This window comes from Xiphophorus couchianus, chromosome 22 (genome assembly GCF_001444195.1).
Source record: "Xiphophorus couchianus chromosome 22, X_couchianus-1.0, whole genome shotgun sequence".
NCBI lineage: Eukaryota > Metazoa > Chordata > Actinopteri > Cyprinodontiformes > Poeciliidae > Xiphophorus > Xiphophorus couchianus.
Genome location: NC_040249.1, coordinates 9,830,641 through 9,849,874, shown reverse-complemented (window position 1 = coordinate 9,849,874; position 19,234 = coordinate 9,830,641). Strand labels below are relative to the sequence as shown.

At 36.1% G+C, this 19,234-nt stretch overlaps 1 protein-coding gene across 1 annotated transcript; it reads left to right on the top strand.

The window, feature by feature from the left end:
• Nucleotides 1-222: 222 nt before the first annotated feature.
• LOC114137980 (otoraplin) lies at nucleotides 223-2,800 on the top strand. The gene is made up of 4 exons (XM_028006856.1): nucleotides 223-531; nucleotides 656-795; nucleotides 975-1,085; nucleotides 1,173-2,800. Exons 1-4 carry the CDS (start codon nucleotides 417-419, stop codon nucleotides 1,194-1,196), a joined length of 390 nt encoding a protein of 129 aa, XP_027862657.1. The 5' UTR covers nucleotides 223-416; the 3' UTR covers nucleotides 1,197-2,800.
• Nucleotides 2,801-19,234: the final 16,434 nt, after the last annotated feature.

The following is a 19,234-nucleotide window of genomic DNA, read 5'->3' as shown; positions in this document are numbered from 1 at the left end:
TCTGGTTGTTTGCTCTTTTGATGTGTTTAAATTTAATATAATGTGTGGTATCGATGATCATGTGTCTTTCCTGTTGTTTACAGATTGATGGTTTCATTTTTTTATATTGTTTTACTGTATATATTGTGTACATTAATATTTTTTCAAAAGTAGTTTTTTTTTAACTGCCACTCCTTGTTAGAGCAGAATGTATGAAATTTGAGAGAGGGCCAGCCCACTCCCTTGAGTGAGATGAATTCTGGCATTTTGTGAAACTCAATTCTGATTGGTCACAAATCCTGTGATGTCGGGGCTCAACCCATTCCATCTTGGCTGAGAGAAGTGTTTGGAGATTTCTAAGTCTTTTTTTTCTGTAGCTTTCCCCAGCTCTGCATTCCAACTAAAAGCTTCTCTGTAGCTGTTCCCTTTCGCCCACCATGAGTTGTCCCTTGGTAAGCTTGCTCCTTGTTGGACTGCTTCACCACACCACGATGGCAGTCCGAATGGACAAACTAGCAGATCGCAAGACGTGCGGAGATGCAGAATGTTCATGTAAGTCAGAATATTACTTGCAGAGCTGTTAAATATATAGAATTGTAATGTTGAAGCTACACTTAAATCAACAATCAACTGACACATAGTTTATGTAAGTTGTGTTTTGTCTTTGCTTCATAAGATGTTCTTTCAATGGCCACAGCTGTGGATGACTTCATTGCTCCTGACTGCAGATTCATCAACATTAAAAAGGGTCAGATGGTTTATGTGTATTCTAAACTCATACCACCAGATGGCGCTGGAGTATTCTGGTATGGAAGTGTAGGTCCATATTTATTGAAATCCACATATTAGAAAGTTACACAATTAAATCCTCTTGTCGCCAAAGACATTATAACTATTTAGTTATTTTTGTTTCAGTTTAAATGTACAAGTGTTTTACTGTACAGTAAAATATTTGTTACTGTACATTTAGACTACAACGTTGTGTTTTCTGCCAGGTGTACAGTGAGCGGTATGTGGACCAGATGGGTAGAACGGGATATTTCCCTGCAACTGTGGTGAAAGAGACCAGGACGTTTACAGACAACACAGTTCGGAAGCAGACCACTGTGAGTGTCTGTCTTTCATTTAAATATTTCCTGTTTGTTTTTGTGAATAAATTGTGCCTTTAACCTAATATTTTGTGTCATTTTTAGGATATGGACTTCTATTGTGATTAGTGGACAAGAGACTGAATATTTTTTAGTTTCCCTTTCATTATCCTGTTTTTTTTATAAAGAGCATTCATCTCTGTCAAATTTATACATCATGTATAAAAATAATTTGATGTATTGCGTTTAGGAAGACAATTTCAGATTCTTCTCTCTTTGTAACACTTCTTTCTACCTTTGCTGTTTACATAAAATTTTAAGTTCAAGTGATTTTTTTAAATAAGAAAAAATATATGTAACTTCAAATGAAAAACAATAAAGGAACAGATTTCTTTTCTGTGATGGGAATTGGGTAATTTTCTATTTCTGTCAGAGTGTAGATATATTATAAAATTCAAAATGCCATAATTAGCATTAGCCATAATTAGTAGTCTTCATGCTGAATAAATCAGATTCTTTTCTTTTACTTGAGATGTGTGTTGATAAATATACAACCTTGCTATGTATCCACATGTGAATGTTAAAGTTTATAGTTATCCAGTACAAAGATGTCATGACTGTTGTGGACAACAAAGGAAATGCCCCAAATCCTAGCACAGACAATCAGAGAGACACAAATGTTAACTCAAAAATTAAACCTAATAATAAGCGTATAGACATTTGTTCCAAAAGTTATTTTGTTACATAGGAGAACTACACACAGGCAACAACTGGAGCAAAATGGCAAAGAAAACTAAAGACTGGCAGATGGGAGATTCAGAAAACAGAAAATAAAGTAATAATATTAATTTATTCATCACATTGTTAATCCATATCCAACATTACTTCAGTTTGTTGACAAGAATTCAATGGTTTGTTAGAAGTCATTAATGACTAAGCAGCATCCATCACCTGAAAGGGAGAAAGAGGATACCACAACTACTACCATGACAAATCTACCAAGACATGACAATCTACCTAAATGAACAGGCTGTGGAAAGAGCATTAATCAGAGAAGCAGTCAAGAGTCCCATGATGAGTCTTGAGGGGCTGCAGAGATCCAAACAAGAGGTATAATCAGGGAACAGAACATCTGCTGCTTCTCCGCTCTACATATATAGTCTAAGATTGGTAAGAAGAAAATCAGTTTTAAGCCAAAATCATAAATTGTGATTATGTCATAAAATGTTGGTGACATGACAAACCTATGAAAGAAGGCGCTCTGAGTCTGAACCTTTTGGGCTACAAGCAACTGAAATTCATCTTGGAAATTATGTTCAAAGAAGTTGTCCTTTTAGTCTGATTGAAACTGAGCTATTTTGCAAATAAGATTTTGTGAAAACGTTTGATTTATGGATGTGCAAAGCTCACAAAGATATACCCAAAAGAGAGACCAACTGCTATAATAGCAGTGTAAGATGGTGCAACAAAGCATTGACTTAATGTGATGAAATACATATTTACGTCACATTTTTAAAATATATTTGTTTAAAGAAAAGAAACAAAAACTAGTAGAATTTGCCTTCCAATGCTCCCATTTGTGTTTTTGAATAAAGTATAGCCAGAATTAATTAAATTGAAGCATCTGTTTTTACAGTGTTGAAATGTATAAAAGTTCAGAGAGGAAGGAATATCTTCAGAAGGCACTGTAACACAAACTGTATACTAGAAATAAAACAGCCTCCCTGCAGAAATATTTAAAAGCTGCTTCTCATTTTGTGACTAATTTTATTTTCCTTTAAAACATTTTGTATGATTTTTTAAAAATGTTAGAAGGTTTTAAGATGTATAATTATCCTTTTCCCAAGATAATTGCTTATCAACTTGCTTGAGTGTACACATGAACCAGTCTACCCACACATGCGGCTCAAAAACAATCACCCTGATTAAACACAGCCTGACTAATGTTCAGGTTGCAGGTTGTTCCCGAATAATGATTAAATCTCTCTTTTTATTGGTATCTCATTTTTGTGTGTAACAGCACCAAGCCAAATATGATCCTGAATATAATACATTAATAAAACCTCCCTTAGCTGCATCTCTTAGTGGGTGTTAAAAAGACAATCTTATTTCTATGTCATATCACAAAACTTTATGTGACAACTGCTTATTCTCCTTAGTTTCTACCAGCGTGGCTTCAGGCACTCTTGGAAGTGACAGCTTATAGGTTTAGGAAACAGGGCTGTCACATGCAGTATCGACCTTCTCCTGTTCCCCTTCTGTTGAAATCAATAAACTGCATTAAACGTCCTCCCACAAAATGTCACTCTGCAGAAACACACCTGAGGCATGCATGTCTATGGAATATGCGGTAAAAACAAAACAAAACAAAAAAAAACAAGGTAACAAAAACAGCATACCTCACAATGCAAGACTTTTGAAACAAATTGGGATCATTAAACAGTATTCAAAGAAAAGTGATTGCTTCGAGTCGTCCAAAAGAGGTAGAAAGCTCAGCATCTTTTCCGCTGATTGCAAATTGAGGTTGAGTGTGTATGTGTGTGCGGGGGGAGTCTCTTCATGAAAAACAGACACATCACAGTAAGTTAAGTCAATCTTTCAGGAGACAGCTGTAGCTTTTGGCTGTTGCCATCATTATGGGCAGGGGTACTGTGACACAGGAGATTGATGCATGTCCACGCTCATAAGTGTATGTGTGTGGATTTACTGTGTGAGCTCAAAGGAGCAGCTGCAACACACAAGCTATGGTGGATTTTGCCCTTTCTCTTCCTTTCCATCCAGTGTCACACTCACACCCACAACTCTACTGCCAGCAGCAGAGACCTGCCAGTCTGCAGCATTTCAGAGGGAAATTTTAGGCAAACGGAACATCAGTCCTTTGCTTCATAATCCCAAAATCTCTTTCCGTTTATGATAATTAACAGAGGATCATTTCACAAACAAATAAAATACTCCAGGGAACTGAAAAAGAACCCCACTCTGTCTAGGTTGATTTTGAAACAACATCACCTATCTCAGATTTAACTGTGAATATATCTGAATTAAAGGGAATGAAAGGAAGATCATTTAAAGTGCAAACATCTTGTGAATCTCCCCAGACAGAGGATGAATCAGGATAAGTATTTTTTTTTTGTTTGAAGCAGCTCATTTCTTTTAATGAGCAAACAAGCAGCATTGTTTCCCCGAGAAAGAGAGAGAGAGAGAGAAAAAACACATATTTACTCAGGACAATGACAGAGCTTATTTGCTTTTCTGAAATGTGATGGGAGAGTTTCTATTTTGTGCACCTATTCTTGACTTTCAACGAAACTGGTTTTGTCTTCAAGGTGCCTTAACAATGGAATTTGTAGGCTCAAATTATCCTCATGAATGTCAAGAAATGCCAGCTCTCTGCCTGTGTGATTTAATCAGTCAATCAGTCAGCATAAATCTGCTGCTAAAGCTTGATGTGGGCTGGCACCTTTTAACCTGATTGATGGTGTCAACTCTTCAAAATGTATTTGTCAATCTAAATTTGCTCTAAAGGTGTGGGCCCAAGAAAAAAGCATGTTAAATTACCTTGCAAATGAATCTATGATCTTGAATGTATTCAGTGTATATTTGAAATGTGGGAGGAAAATGATTTATGTTTTCTTTCTTTTCTGCAAATAAAAATCTGGTAAGTGTGGCATTTATTTGAATGTATCTCCATTACATAATAGTAAGGTGGACCAATAGTAAGTACATTTACTCTTCATACAAAGCTGCAAAGCTCTTTTAGTACATCTATGTAAAGTTTGCAAATCTATAGAATTATTTTTCTTCCTTATTTGCAAAAATGCTCAAGCTTATTCAAATTGTAAAGCATTCGTAGACATCGATGTTTTTTACTACATGTGTGAAGCCGATATTGGATTAATTAATTCTTTTTTCTTTGTTCCACATCTGATCACTATTTAAGGCAAGGCAAATCAAGGCAGGGCAACTTTATATAGCACGTTTCAGCCAGAGACAATTCAAAGTGCTTGTACAAAAAAGTTAAAAACAACATACAAGAAGATCGAAAAAAACAGATCTTTATTAAATATATTTTTCAGTATCCATGTGGATAAAATGTGGACTACAATATATAAATGACCTCTACTAATAACTTATATTGCCATTAATTATTAGTTTTTACTTTGGTTAACTACCTGTTTGAGTTGCGATGCTTTTGCTCTGAAGTTCCGGTAGTCGCGTAACAAAATGTGAGAGAAAGGTCAGAGAACTGTGCATACTTTGTCAAGCACCGTATGTGCACTGTTGCCATATTTAAGTGACAGGTGTTGGCATAGCTTGAACAAGTTCATTTTCTATCAGTATCTTTCTATCACTGGTGTTTTCTCTCTGTGTCTGTATTTTATCTCTGACTCATATAATTGCTTAAGTAAATGTAATTTTCCCATTTTCTCAGTCACACAACCACACAAGCTTTTATTTCTTGTGAGCTCAGCCGTCCAAACAGATCAGTATTGCCCCATTCAGCATTTGACTGAACTTCCCATACTGTTGTAAAGAAGATGTTTTAGATCCTTCAACCGTTACAAAATGTAAAGGATGTACACACCTTTGAAGTTGAAATAGGTTCACACAACCTGCATTAAATCCTTCTAGATAAATGATGTAGCAGAAACAAAATTGCTGTGGGAACAATGTGGATAATTTACAGACAGACTGGATATCGACAACCTTTTCTCCTCATCTCAACTGCCACTAATGTTTCTGTCACACTTGAATAAACCCGTTCCCCTCCTAGAACTGTGTTCTCACCTTCTCAATCAGAAAAAACAAAAACAAAAACAAAACAATTCTTCGCTCCTTTTGTTTTTCCAGTCACCATGGTAACACAAAGATTCAGGCTGAGGTTGGGGTGGGCATTTGTCAAACAACAGGTCCTGTGTAAGGCGGCCTTCAGCTACAAGCCAAAAGAAAATTAATTTAGAAAGTTTTAGCATGCCTATTCAGGTCTTTTAAATTAGAAATTTATTTGGCCAGAAGATTATTTGGTTTTCAAAAGAAATCATCCAGTCCCCAGTGAATAATAATGAGGTCTATGTTGTTTGGTATTAAAATGCCCTATGTAGTCTATTCAATTGAATATTTTGTTGATTAACTTTTTTTTTATCCAAATTGTCAAAATAAATGTAGGCACTACATAGTCTGTTTCACTAGTCCATTGCAGGATTTGAATTGAATTAAATTCAGTTAATTTATATAGTACTTTGTTACAGAAAATGTCATCTTAAGGTACCTAAGCAAATAAGCGATCCTATTTATATGCAGTGTTTTACACAATTCATATCTGAATGTTAGCGTCTAACACCCCCACTGCATTATGCACTGATGTAGCCACTAACTCAGCCAGGTTTATCTTGCAAATGAGAATTGAGCATGACCTGCTAACAGCATATTAAGCTTCCCTAATTACTTGAAGAAGTCATGGTGATTTTATGTTTGTCTATCAAGGTAGCCTATGGTTGCTACAGTAATAAGATGTGCTATGCATGGTTAACCTTGCTGCACGCTTCCTACATCGTTTATTTTCCAACATTATGCAAATATGTTCAATGCTCAAATCTAAGTAAGTTTTTTTGTTGTTTTTATTCCAACCCAAATCTGATACACTTGAAATAATTGAACAAAAAGTACCCAAAGCAATGTTGTTTAAAAGTGATGGCTCAAAGTTTGTGTTCTTTCTAACAAAGTCATTGTCAGTCACTCATAGGTTTTGTGGCTTTTTTTCTTTTCCAACATGTGTAGTTTGCTCACTGTATTTTATGTAGTGGTTATTTAACTTATTTTTGCAAACACAGATTTCTAATGCATACATATTTACTAAACATGTGACTAAACATGTTTAACATTTCACAAAAGGAGAACAAATATTGTAATTGAAACTTACGTTTATGCTCCTTTTGACAAACATCTGATGAAAGTCATACTTCTTTTCACGAACATCGTAACCTAGCATTACTCCCTTTACTTCCATTTAGAGTATTCATATAGCACAGTTTATACTTTCTAGGAAAGCTTACAATGGAAAACTTCTAAATTGTGTCGTCAAATGTAAATCCTGGGGCTCTTTTTCCACTAAGGCTGGTGAGCTATGAATAGACAGAGTGTTTGTCATGACAACCAATTACCCATTACAAAAGCAACAAGGCTAAGTAAGGCAATTAAGTGGTGAAATAAAACTGTGTTGCTGTGCATTGCTGCCTGCAAATGCATGTGTGAGGACAGTAAAATATATTTTCATATAGTTTAAGCAAATATTTATGCTGTGCATATTTTCTGTGCTTTCCTAACAACCTAAACCACAATGATGCATACAATAATAGTCTTCTGCTTTTCTGTTGTGTAATTTGTTTTTTTAACATAATTTTTCACCCACACGCATTATTTGGTGGGTTCATTTGTTAAGCGAGTAATTCAATTAAAGGGGGAAAAAGCATTACATGGATAACAAGTGGGAGGAATGGGCTTCAGTAGCTTTTAGATAAGGGGCTGTTCACACAAAACAAAGGAGCTAAGAATAACAAAATCCTCCCAGTAACCAGATATTGAATACATATTTAGCTTTTAAACTTCATAGTTCTGCCATCACTGTGGATTGATGTGACATTTGATCTTCAAACTTGATAGTTTCCGTTTTAAATAATAAACTTTAATGTGTGGTGTTGGCATGCTGTGAAAACCTGCAGTGTATTTATTAGTTTTAGTCATGTTTCATCTTTTGCTTAATGTCAAATTGTCGCATTTAGAACAGCAGAAGGATCTTCATCCAAACGCTATTAGTCCTCAGCTGGCAAGTTATGTACAGTACATTACAAACCGAGGAAATGTGTTTTCACCACATCAACATGTTTCTCAATAGCTTTTCTAATAGGCCGAATTGTTATAGCCAGATTTGTTATAAAATGCAACACTTATTTCTTGTGTTAATCAAAGGTATTACACTGCTTTATTGTTGGACTCATTTGTTTTAATTTCTTAGCGTGTGTACTATTACTTAGATTGTTTCCAGTAACTAATGTGAACTTCAATAAGACCATAAGAAGCATGTTACCAGGAAAAAGACAAACAAACAAAAAAAACATTGATATGTTTATTACTTATTTTTCCTGCTGTATATTACCATGTCCATACTTTTACGGCATTTTAAATACTTTTATGGGCCCAAAAAGTATCAGAGGAAAAAGCGTCATAACCCAGGTCAATCCTGTTGTTTAAAACCATCTGCCATTAAGTATTTCCTGGTTGGCAGGATATCCTAGAGAGGTAGCAAGCGGTTTAAAGACAAACGGAGTTTGTTAAGCCTAATGGTCCTTGTATTGATTGCACGGGCTATCCTGACAAATCGTACAGTCGTACAAGAGCAGAATGCCCAATGAGATGCTCATTCAGGAGATCTAAATGCATTTGAGCCTGCACTTTTATTGACCCTTGCAGAGCAGCCTGTGCAAGGTTTATTGCACACTCTGCTTCGCAACCAGTTTTTATAATGACATGATGGATGTTTGGTGAAGAGGGAAACAGTGTTCATCATTCACAGCAACACATGACTGGTAATAACAGAGGTGAACTGCTTCTGCATTTCTCAATATTATATTCTGGTTTGCAGGATTGGACAATAAAAACAATCAAACTTTATTAAAACCTCTTACTTTTACTATATTACTAGCTTGAGTATGTGTCGCTGTACTGGGTAAATGCATCAGCATAGAACAAAAAGTCCTCTTCAATTAACACATCATAAGACTTTACAGTATATCACTTGGACAAGGGCGTAAAAAAATGGATAACTTGGATGCTTTTAAGACAACATGGTTACTGATCTACAGAAGGAAACTGTGACCTTCACTAATCACTTGGTGGATTAACTGAGGCTGCATCTCATGTCTTTGCTAAGAGCCTGAGCAGAAGTGATGATCTCCATGTTTCCATGAGAGTCACTGCTGCAGCTTACATGTACTTACATATTAACAACATAGAAAAAATGGCTGTCTAAATCTATACCCATTATAATATTCATGACACCTTGAGATGATTTTTTTACTTGACACACTATCTTTGTGTAGTCATTAAGAATGCTTTTCCAGATTCATGGAAATGTTGACGGCAAATCTTTAAGTACCCCTTTCAAAGAAATTCTCCTGTATTAGTCATTGTTTCTAGGGTATTTGTTTGAAAAACTAAAGGTTAATAACAGAACTTTGAACATTAAAACATGTAAAGGATGTCAAATTGGCCTTACTTCTTTGGAAATTGCCATGTTTACCCTGTATGGCCCCAAAAAATAGGCGTTGTTTACTTTCCTAATGGACTATGAAATTGTATAGTATTGTACTAGAGAGAAGCTTGGAAACCTCTGGTATACTATTACCATTATCACTAATGTGCTTTTAAAATGGAAAGAACATCAGAGCCCACTCACAAAGAGACTGATGCGTATGCTGCTTGCGTGATACAACCTCTTTGTCATCACATCCCTCCAAGGTCATTTGGTCTGCAGTGACATAGACATAGACATGACCAATTAGTCTCAAAAAGGCCCACTTCAAGTGGTGATCAACAGATTCATGCATTTTTAAATGTATTTTAAGTAGCCCAATTTGTTTTCTTTTATGGGTTGATTTTTATTCTTTAGTAATGACAGAAAACATTTATATTTCTAGTAGGGCTTGATTTTCATGTTTTATTCTTTGCTTATTTACAGTTTTGGGCAAACATTGATAAACAATCAGGAGTGTAAATGTAATAATACATTTGGGCTTTAAAGAGTTTATTTTGGTGATTTAAATCATCTTAGAACCAAAACCTTGGGGGGAAAAAAGGAAACTCAGATTTTAATGTATTGTTGATATTTGTCTAATCCACACAGGTAAAGATATAAACACATGCTCATATACTGTTGATATATACACTTGAAAAAAGATACGAAGCCTCTTTTTGACTGATATTAAATCATGGTAAACTTGGCCAATTGTGGGTCAATCAGGAGTATTATGCTAGCTAAAATGCTGGAATACCAAGAGACATGATGTTTTGTTGTTGAATTATTTATTTTTTCTTTTAAGTTGGAGGCTTGTATAAGAGTATTATGCATTAAAATATTTTGAGAAAGCTATGTTTTTATGTGAATTAGACAAAACACATGATGAATGAAAAATGTTGCACCAATTTCTTGTTTAAGAAAAAGCATAATACATTACATAAGTTCTTTTTTATATGCTGAAAAATTAGAGGTCTTTTTCCATGAAGAAAATTCTGAGTATCACATCTGACGGGAATTGATGCATGTCAGATCAGCGGTGTTTCTTTGCTCTGCTTACAAAGCAAATTAAATAAAATAGAACATTTGGCAATGCTATGGAAAACTGAGGAACAAATTCTGCTCAGACATATTAATTTGAAGAAAATTAAATTTCAGGTAATGGTTTTTTTTTTCATCAAAATTCTGAACAGGAAATGGGTTTGAGCTGTTTGCCTTTGGCAGTTTGGAGGCTTTCAGCATGATATCCTGCTGATGGCCATTAACCACTATATTCATGAGATTAAAAGCATTTCTGAATTCATGATGGGCACCATGGCTTGTCTCAGTGCTTAAAATTGCTCAAAAGCAAAGAAACCCCCCCCCCCAGAAATGTTGTAAATACCATTGTGACAGTGTACACTGGTTCATTTCTAATTGGAAACCAGACATTTTAACTGTACAGTAGCAGCAGAAACATCATTGTAGTTTGGTTTGCGATATTGCATCATTGTGGGAATTCAAATACATTTGGAGTGAATTAGCTGTGAGATGCCAAAAGTATGATGAGATCAAAATGTTTCTTTACTTTTCAAATGAGTTTATTTGGAAGAATGGCATTTATTGAGCTAAGCATTATTTTAAACATGTGTAGTTTAAACATTTAAAAAGCCTCAAAGAGGTCAAAACTACTTTATTTTGTATTTAAGCAGAAGTTATGTTGCTACAGTAGAATGGCTACGTTCTTGAAGTTGAACCTTTCCACAGTTTTCTAAGTTCACAGCAAAAAAAGAACACTGAAGTGGTGTAGCAATCAGTTAGTGGATGGCACACAAGATAAAATCATACTGCAATTTATTCAGCAAATCAGACTGAAAAATGTGCCACCACAGGTCAATTTGTTTCTGAGATTTATTCAATTTATTGAAGCTGTGATTGAGAGCATTTCTTTATAAGTGATTCTCTCTCTATATTGCTTCATTTTGGCTCTCCAAGTAAAAAAGGTCCTGCCTCGATCTAAAAGCATCATGGTAGAATTAATAGAAAATTTGAAATACTAGACACCATAGTGATGTACCAGTTGATGCTGTTTCTTTTACCTTCTAGCAGATGGTGCCGGTTTAGTGGCTATCATATAAATTTGCTAGATACTTCACTGGTCCCTACTGGGCTGATAATATTTTTTCATGCAAGAATTTAAGAGAGGATAGACTGCAAAATGTCTTTTATTTACCTGTTCTATGTCTAGATATTCCTATTTTCTTCCATGGTGCTGCTCTCTTTTGAGTGTATTGTTGCAGAAAGTGCCTCCACTGTATGAGGTGATAGCTCAGTAAGTGGTGTGTACAGTATGTTGAGTGTAGGTGAGTGAGATGTGTGGCAGCCGTCCTCCGGTCAGAAGGGGGGCGCTGTGAGGAAGGAAAGGTTAACAGTATGTTACTCCCTCCTAACCCCACACTGAAATGACACCAGGATTAAATGTTGAGAAAGAAAGTTAGGAGAGTTATTGTACAGTAAATACACACACATTCCTTTTTGTGGAGGCTTAACAGGCACGTTCAAACGTAAAATGACCAGACTTATTTACATATGGATGGCTTGAAAATATTAACTTAAATACTATATAGTTGGCCAGTTCCTGTAAACACAAATATGTCTACAGGGCATAATAAAAAAATATTATGCCCTGGAGTATCAAAAGGTAAGGCATGTGTGTCAATATAATCGAACATAAATAAACAAAAGCATTTTAATGAGCTGAAGTTTAAGGCTAAATTTGATGAATTACTCCACAAACCCCCACCTCAAAATACAGTATTATATATGTAAGGGTTGATAACATGAAACATTAAAAACATTGACATTTTCTGGCAAACTAAATGCTGCTAATTCCTTTCAACATCGTGGTGAGTTTGGTAATTAATTGAATCAGTGTGAATATATTTTTTTCTCTTTCGGTTTTCTCTCCCCCAATATGATTCATCTCTAAGGCTAATTTACATGTCCTTTTGTTCCCTCCAAGGTGATGCATTAATTAGGAAGTGCTGAATACTCACCTCAAAGCAAGTAATACACAGAGGGGAATAATTATTGTGATTATGCTTAATCTGTGCTCGCTCTGTTGTTTTTCTTTTCCAATTAAACCAAATTTAAATTCAGAATAGGCTTTGAATATCAAAGCAGGTGGCCGTTCTCTCTGCACCTTTGTTGCTGTTTCTGCAAGAGACGCACAAGCCTTGCTCTGCTTCAGGCCGTAGCGTGCATTGTGTTTCAGTGTCTGGTTAAAAAGAACACCCTGCTCTTATCGTAGTGGACAGTTTCTTTCATATTGATGATACACTTTTGTAGTTTAGCAATAAATGATCGAATATGCAGGGACAGCTTTCTCAAAGCAACTAGTGCAAACTGCAAAGACAACCTCCAAATGGTAGTTAATTCCTCCATTCTTCCATGACAATTAAAGTGTCAGTGTCATTACAATGAAAAGATACTCAAATGGCTTTGTTGTGTTTTCATTTTGACCGTTTACTGTGCTTTCCAATGAAACGACTTGAAATCCTTGCGACATTATGCACCTTGTTCACAGCTAGTTGAAATATTCAGTTATGTTACACTTTATTGTGTTTAGTCAGGTAAATGAGTACAAGACATTGAACACTTGTGTTTCACATTTTTACCCCGTATGTTCCTTGCAATTCCAATTTGATCACAGTAGTGTGCAAACGTAATGAACAGACTTCTTTACGTCAAACACACCTTGAATAATGCTGTGCACAAATTTCAACAATATCATCGCTGAAAGATAGGTTTCACATGACAGAAATTGTTCAAATTTATTATCAACATATATAATTAATTTAATCTAGAGTTTGTGAAGAAAGAAAAGCTTTTGAGTGTTGTTTCACACACAGAATGATCCTTCCTTGGGCCTCCATCAGAACTACAGGAACATATAACACTTACATGAACAGAGGATAGGATGGAGCTGGAGCCTGAGAAAATTGTAAACCAATATGGCAGCTAGAGAGAACAGAGTGGTACAAAATACTGGGATGAGAGTAAGAGACACAGAGAGTTGAGCTAAATTTAATCTTTCTCAATGCTGCAATGTGCTTTATAACAAATGGATACCCACAGAAGCCGGCCATGCTCTCTGCTACATCTCACACCACATTAAGCCAAACATGACCTCCCATTGCCCCTCATCTCCCTTCCAATAACAATGATGGGTGTAATAGACCTGCAGAAATCAGTGTTTCTGAGTTTGCTGCATTTAAATGTATGTACACTGCATATAAAAAGTCTAAGCAGACTTGTAAAATGCCATGTCTTTGTGATGTAAAAATAATAGGCAATGATAAATCACTTTAAACTGTTTTTTTTTATCTTTAACGTCTTATATACTGTATGTACAATACAACTGAAAAAAAAGCAAAAACAAATCTGATAGAAAAAAAAAATATAAATAATAAAAAGAAGCTGCAAAATTCTGGTGCATAAAATATGCCCCACTTTAAATTGATACTTTGTTGATGCACCTTTTGATAGAATTTCAGCATTCAGTCTTCTTTTGTTGTAATCTTCCCAGGTCAGGTCATTCCACATATTGACAATGTTGCTCAATTTACCCGGTGAAAGTTTTCTAAACTTAATCAACTCTATGAATCTGACAGCAAATCTGCCAGATTTGCTGTCAGATTTAGTTCTGAACTCTTGCTACTCCTATCCAAAAATGTCTAGTTTTTTAAACTTTACATGTTACACACTTGCAGTTAGGCAAGCATTGTTCCCTGGGCAACTGCCAAAACCAGACTCATACATAGATCATCAGACAGAGAGGCATGACTTGCTGTTTTAGATAAAAACAGATCTCAACCAGGTCGAGTATGAAGGCTTATTGACTCAGCAGGAACTTTGTGACCTGTGGTCATTATGCGCCTCGCCATCTGCTATAACCCCACACTGTCGCTTTCATTCCCAATCACTTCCACTCTCTTACAATACAAATACGAGTTGATTGGAATATTTACCAGTATGAAAATTTCAAGATTGGATTAATGACACAAGTGCCGTCCTGTTAATGTACCACGCTGGAATTAGATGAGCTCCACCAACCATTCACAAACTTCGCTTGTGTGTTGGATTTTACAGCTAAGCCCAATATTATTCATTATCCTGGAAAATTTAGCTTCAAACTTATTCTCATTCAATGAACTGAGAAGTTTGCTTCAGCTGGTAAAAATGTAGGTAAAACTGAAAACCTATTTTAACTTCTACTTAAAAGGCACATCAGCATTTTAGCCATACTTATTAATTGAATGTGCAATTCGAATTAGTGAGTTAAATGTAAGGCTCTTTATTTATGCCACATTTTCTTTATGCAAGTGGCAGCTAACACAGAACCTCCAGATCCTAGCAGTCTGTTCTTGTGTCTAAATGCCCACAGGGATAATATAAAGCAAGAGACACTGTGGTAACGATATGTCATCGTATGTCAGCCCTTTGCCGTAATGAACACCGGTGTTATCACATGGTTTGGAAATCAGTCTACCTGTAAATGTCGGCATCTTATCTCTCAGAGCCAGATGCAGGCAGCAGCTTCCTCAGATATAGGCAGTGAACAGCACAGTGGCACAAAGAATGAGACACTAAAAAAAGGAGTGAATGAAACCATCAGATGAAAAGCTGGTACATACAAAGCAATCAATATTGCTGTAAGCACAATCCTTGCACTCAAAGAAATGTCGTCACGCAGCACTAGAGCAGTAGAGTTTAGAACTGCCTCTGAAATGTAGCTTCATTGCAGGGAAAGATGGGGAAAGACTGTCTTTTTGTGTCTTCATCTTTTTGTGACACAAACAGAATGTGTCTGAGTCTCATCTTTTGTTTTGCAGATTTCTATTTGTTATGTGCCTTCTAAGTGCACATGCTCCTGTTAATGCTCTCAAAGACGCATTTGAAATATGACAAAGTAGGTGCCGATGAGTTATATCCATTTGCAATCCTAAACTATTCAGGAAAATGTAACAGCCATAACAGTCCTCTTGACTGTTTAACTTTTTATTTTATTCTAACAATGGAAACCCACTACAGCGGACTGGATGGAAGATCAATATCCTTCTCTCTCTTGTCTAGTTGAAAGGTTCATGGCAAGGGTTCGAAAGGCTTTGTTATCTGTATGTTTTGTGTGTGTGTTTGTGTGTATGTGTTTGTCCATTTATTACTATCTCTTGAGTATCAGGTTGTAGCTGCAGGTCTAATCTCACACTCTGACTAAAACACTGACAAGCAGCCTGCATCCACTCCTGCCTCAGGCAACTATACAAAAAATTCAAGATCTGTTTGTCTGTATTCGTCCTTACCTCGCAGCAGATGCATGTTCATGTAGCCGAGTAACTTCTTTGAACCTCTGCACCCTGAGACCATAACAGTCAGGGCATCATTTTACAATATAAAATCCCATAAAATTTGAAGGCTTAAGATGAATAATTGCCTAATTTATACTGATTACGGCAATCTAACTGTGATCTGTTTGAAAGAAAACATCATCAAAACGTGTGTTTGAATAAAAGTGGGATGCTTGGTAGTCATTTACTTAAAACAGTAAACATAATAAACATGCTATTTCCCAAACGAATAAGCTAAGGCTGCTAAATATTAATGAGCTAAAATGTGTTTGTTGTTTGTTTGTTTTGCAATAGAGATACATAGGGGAATTATTTAACAACAAAGGTTTGTAATGTACATAAAGGGGAATTATGTACCTTGTGGGCTTTATGCATTTTAAAAATGCCAGTTTTGGGACTTGAGATATTCTGTCATCATACTAAATGTTTTTCACATTTGTCATTGCAAAATTTGAGATGTCAATTTTTCGCTTTGTTTGTGTTTCTTTATTTGGGCAAAACACAGCTGCTGCAATTTAAAGTCATGTGAAATCAATATTAATTTAGTCCCAATCGCATATTGCTCTGTTCTAACAATAACCATGTTAGCATCATTATGCAACACCAGTTAACTGCAACTCTGACAAAAGTAAATATTTTCTCCTTAATCCTCCTCTACTAGTTCACCTGGGTAGTTTTCAACCTTCGACATGCACGGTCCCAGATTTTAAGTGGCTTCTTGTCAGATCTTTGTCCTAGTTATGTTGTGCTCCCTTCATGTCAAGATGAGTTTTGTATCCTTATCCCTCTCAGCATGCCTGTTTGCATATATTTTTTTGGACACTCTGCCTTACAGGCACCTTTGGTCTTGGTTTAAATATAATCATCTTTTTTTTTTGTTCTGGCCCTCCGTATCTTGCTTGCATATGGGTACCACACTGCAACTATTCATCAAGTTCCCTTAATGGTTTAATGTTCTTTGTCGTACCTGTGAAAGAACACTATTGTGCAAATTTAATATATGAAATGTACCCGTGTTATAATTCATTAGAAAACACATCTGTCTATCTGCTTGTCTGTCTACAGCACAAAGCACTACTGCTAAAACAGCTGGATCCTTACCATAACATTGGTTTGTGCAGTCCATCTTTGAACCTGGATTTTATTATGTTTTTCTCCCTGTTTAATAACTAGTTATATTATATTTTCATTTCTAAACAATGACATATGACTTAGTTACTTTGCAAATTAACTGACATTTCACTGCGTCAAATCAGACAGTCAGGGTCTCGCTGTGAAAGCGGCAGAGAAATGTGTCTTATCCTTCAGCATTTCTTTACACAGCAGGAGAGCTTTTACTGCTTTCCTGCTTCCCTCTCTGCTAAACAGTCGGTTTATGAAAAGGAAAATCTCACTGGCTCAAAGCTGTAGATATCCTTTGCATACTTTTCATACCTACTTGCCCTGCGACAGACTGGCGACCTGTCCAGGGTGAACCCCGCCTCCCGCCTGGAACGTAGCTGGAGATAGGCACCGGCAACCCTCCCGACCCCATTAGGGACAAAGGGTGAACAGAAAATGGATGGATGGATGGATCATACCTACTTATTCATATCATGAAGATGATGATTAATAAAACACCCAGATGTGAGTGTTGACTTGTGATATTTTCTATAAAGGAGTACTGTTCAGGTAGAGTAGAGTAGAGAAGAAAAGAGAAGAGCGCTGTTCTACTCGGAATAATAAAAACAACAACAAAACAACATAATCCTGGGTCTGCAGAAAGGCAGGAGTGTGGGAGGAACTCTGGAAGGAGTTTGGAAACCGTAATTAGTATCCGCTTATAGAAAATGTACCTTTATCAAGACTATTCCATACACTATTGTGCTCCTTCATGAGCACACATTTGACATATTGTTTGTGACCATTACATGATGGTAATAGATTAGCATCACTTATGCATGGTCACAAAAAAATCATGGTAATGAAAGCTTTAAGCACAAAGAACAAAACTTTAATATAGGGATACTCTATAAAACTTCACTAATATTAAATGGTTCTCTTATTGAATATGTGAATATTAGGAATTTGTTCATTAAATTTTATATGTGATATTTGTGTGCTAAATAACTGAAATGCGGATTAATAGGATGATAAAATTGAATTCTGTTAAACTTGGTTTTGATACTGATAAAATGAGAAAAACAAGGAAGGGATTTTTAGGGCTGACTTAGTACTCCTAATTATTCAAGATTATGTGTAAATTTTTTTTTTCCCATTTTAGTGTCATGGTTTTTATATGCCCTTGTGTTTTTGTGGTCTTTTGTAACAGTTATGAATAAATATTTTTTAAAAATATATTGAAACGAGATTTTACAATCACATTTCTCCTCAGCAATCCACAACCCATCAGTTGTGGATTGCACAGTTGTGGACCTTAATTTACAAATGAAATATAAAATGCACTTTCATCATAGGAATATGGTTGACCGAGGAACACTGCACATGATTTTCTTCTAAGCCCAGGTAAAATGCTTCTGCTCTTTGCTTTAAGAGTGACTTTACACAATTAATGTGACACTTGTCGATCATGTCCTGTACATGTGGTGCATTTATTTCAGCTCCAGTCCACACCCTGTGAATCTCCCAAGAAAACTCAAAACAGGGTTTTACTAATATGTCTTCTTGAAGTTGCAATACTTCCTTTTTGTACCACTCTTTTCCTTCCACTCAATTTTCCTTTGATATGGATGAATCTATAATTATACAACAGTCAGCTTTTGTGCATTACCATCCCTGTATAGGGGTCAGTTATTGCCTGTTGGACAAACTCCAACATAACATAACATTTCTGAATTGAAAATTGTCTTTTGTTAGTCTAATGTAACATCACTGTCTCTGATGTTCTTATATCTTATCATTTCCAATAAAATGTATTGACTAGATTAATTTTTTAAAGCCCCTTCTTCTTTGAGATACAACACAATGTAAGTGCACTTTAAAAAAAACCCTTTCGAAGAGTTGTAGTCTCCTATTTGTCTGCCGTCTGCTCACTTACAAATTACAGTCAGTTTTTAAGATGCACATGAATATTGTGTCATGATTCGGAAAAGATAATCGATTAGAACATATCAGTTTTCAATACGTTATCATCTGGACACGTATCAAAACTCCATGGCCTATTAATCAGTGGAATTCCAATCATCCCCGAGGAATTCTCCAAGGTGCCAAAAAGTAAAGGAAACAATGGCGCGCACCCGTCAGAGCCCATTGGTACAACGTCACACGCGCGAGACTGCCCGAGCAAAAAGAAGGTAAATGAATTACTGGGGAGATAAGGAGGAGGAAGAGAGACAGAAAGCTGAGGATGCAGCCTGCCTGGATCCACAGCACACAACGCAAGAGCAGCTAGAGCATCTCAGTGAAACACAACTTCAGTGGTCTCACCATCAGCTTCACGACGAAGGAAGAGATGCGTTGATCCAACAGCACCCCCCACGGGTCCCCCCACC

Excerpts from the sequence above, each read along its gene's own strand:
- LOC114137980 (XM_028006856.1), top strand. The coding sequence starts at position 417 with ATGAGTTGTCCCTTGGTAAGCTTGCTCCTTGTTGGACTGCTTCACCAC. Across the intron at positions 532-655 it reads CGGAGATGCAGAATGTTCAT|ATGTTCTTTCAATGGCCACA; the intron begins GTAAGTCAGAAT and ends TTGCTTCATAAG. Across the intron at positions 796-974 it reads GAGTATTCTGGTATGGAAGT|GTGTACAGTGAGCGGTATGT; the intron begins GTAGGTCCATAT and ends GTTTTCTGCCAG.